At 65.7% G+C, this 2,262-nt stretch overlaps 1 protein-coding gene across 1 annotated transcript in view; it reads left to right on the top strand.

Moving 5' to 3' along the window:
• Positions 1-2,262, top strand: part of TTLL10 (tubulin tyrosine ligase-like family member 10) — a gene marked incomplete at its 3' end in the record, with an annotated part of 32,695 nt that overhangs the window by 23,431 nt on the left and 7,002 nt on the right. Inside the window, 4 exon segments of the mRNA XM_014543783.1 lie at positions 5-195; positions 354-483; positions 1,330-1,401; positions 1,848-1,973. Of these exon segments, the coding sequence (XP_014399269.1) occupies positions 5-195; positions 354-483; positions 1,330-1,401; positions 1,848-1,973 (519 nt within the window).

The raw sequence follows: 2,262 nt of genomic DNA, 5'->3' as shown, positions 1-2,262 counted from the left end.
CCTGGTCCCCTCCCTGGCAAGCCCCACCCCCCCAGGTCCTAAGGCCCCAGTGTCAGGTCTGCCCCGGGCCCCACAGAATCAGCTCCTACTGCAAGAGCAAGGGCTGGCAGCGCATCCAGGACAGCCAGCGCGAGGACTACAAGCTCAAGTGGTGCGAGGTCAAGTGTCGAGACAGCTACCTCCACTTCCGAGAAGGTAGCCGGGAGGGGCGGGGCTTGGGCCTGTAGCCAGCAAGGACCCCGGGCCAGGGCCTGGGAGAGTGGCTGCCCGCTCCAGCTGGGAGCCCTGGCGGCCTGGGCGGCTGGGGCCCTGCAGCCGTCCCCCGCATGCTGCCCAGGGCTTTGTCGTGCCAGGCGAGCAGCTGCTGTACCAGCTCCCCAACAACAAACTGCTCACCACCAAGATCGGGCTTCTCAACGCCCTCAGGGAGTACGCCAGGGTCATCAGCAGGGTCAACAGGACATCGCCGTGCCCACAGGCCAAGTACGCCGCCCTGGCTCCCCACCATCACTGGACACCCCCCATCGGCCCCCCATGCACCCACCCATCCTGCCACCCATCCCGCCACCCCACCCGTCCTCAGCGGCACACCCGCCCATCTGACATGTCAGTCAGTCTCTGGTCCTGACCACCCTCCATTCTGTCCACCACCTACAGCCATCCACCCACCCATCCTCCCACCACGCACTCACCCATCTGTCTCCACCCCAAACACCTGCCACCCATTACAGCCCCCCAGCCCCCCAGAGGCCGTACACAGCACCCAGCACAGAGCCACCCACTGGTGTCCCTCGTTGAGTCATTCATCGCCCACCACACCTGTGCCATCCGTCCCCGAACCCGTTCCCACAGCCCCTCTACCCTCACTGTCCTCTGCCCCTTCACCCAGCACTGGCCCTGCCGGAGCCACTCAGCAGGCTCAGCTACCTGGTGTCCACCTGGCCACCCACTCACCCACTCACTGCCCAACAATTTACACGTCTGCCCACCCACCCAGCCACTGTCCACCTTCCACCAGGCGGGCAGCCCACCCACCTGGTCACCACGACACCATCTTTACAGCCACACATCCAGTTGTCCACCTCCCATGTCAGTCAGCACCTCTCACCTGTCCCTCTCCAGGCAGGTCGCCCACCGAGCCACCTGTCCATCCATCCACCTACTTCCATCCCAGATCCACTTACCCAACCACCACCCATCCACGCACCCACCCACTACTTCAAAGCCTCCACCCATTGCCCGTCTCTCCAGACCCACACCCACCCGTCCAGCCTCCACACACTCCTCAGTGGACACTCAGGCCAGGCCCTGTGTCCCCCTGGGGTGCAGATCTGGAAGGGACCCCACACCCGCTCTGGAGGAGCTCCCATGGACCAGCCCAGGACCCCTCGAGTCACAAAGGTAGACACACTCAGCCCAGCTGGGGGGGCCATTCTGCCCTAACTTGAAGGATGGCCTGGTGTGAGGTGACAGAGAGTTAAAGGGCACCCCAGGCCAGTGGACGGTGCTCAGGAATCCATGCTCGCTGCGTCCGGGCACTGTCCTTCCCTGGGGACACTGGCCGCTCTGAACTGGCCACTCACAAGTCCTGAGCCACGCAGGTAGCAGACGGCCTCCCCAGGAAGAGCGGGGAGTGGAGAGGGCGGGGCAGCGGCAGCCTGTGGGGGCCAGGTGTGCCAGGGTCCGGCCACGCGAGCTCTGGCAGGGAGCAGAGGGTGTGCAGGCTGCAGAGGGAAAGGGTGGAGGGGGTGGAGACGGGTGCCTGGAGCCCAGCCCAGCTTCCCAGCGGCCCTCACCCTTGCAGGAGGGAGACAGCCCTAGCATGCCCCCACCTCCCTGCTCCCCAGGATTCTGAAAATGGAAGAATTTTTCCCAGAGACCTACCGTCTGGACATCAGGGATGAGAGAGAGACATTCTTCGGCCTCTTTGATGGTGAGAGGCAGCTGGACCCGGGCCTGCTCGGGGGAGGCGGGTTCAGGGCCGGACCAAGGTTGGGGTGTGATGAGGGCAGGACCAGGGCCCAGGTGGTCCCGGTGGGGGCGTGACCAAGGAGCCCGGTGGGCGGGGCCATGGCTGGGAGGGCTGTTGGGCGTGGCTGCGTGTGCTCAGGGCAGAAAAGGGCGTGTTTCAGGGTGCGTTTTGGTCTGGGGGTGCGATCAGTTTGGGGTGGGCGTGTCCAGGGCGTGGTGGGATGGGCGTGGGCGGGGCCATGGGCGAGGCGCGGGATGGGCAGGATCGGGGGGGGGGCGGGGCCACATGGC

Source organism: Myotis brandtii, unplaced genomic scaffold (assembly GCF_000412655.1).
Source record: "Myotis brandtii unplaced genomic scaffold, ASM41265v1 scaffold334, whole genome shotgun sequence".
NCBI lineage: Eukaryota > Metazoa > Chordata > Mammalia > Chiroptera > Vespertilionidae > Myotis > Myotis brandtii.
This window is presented reverse-complemented; position numbering and strand designations above follow the sequence as displayed.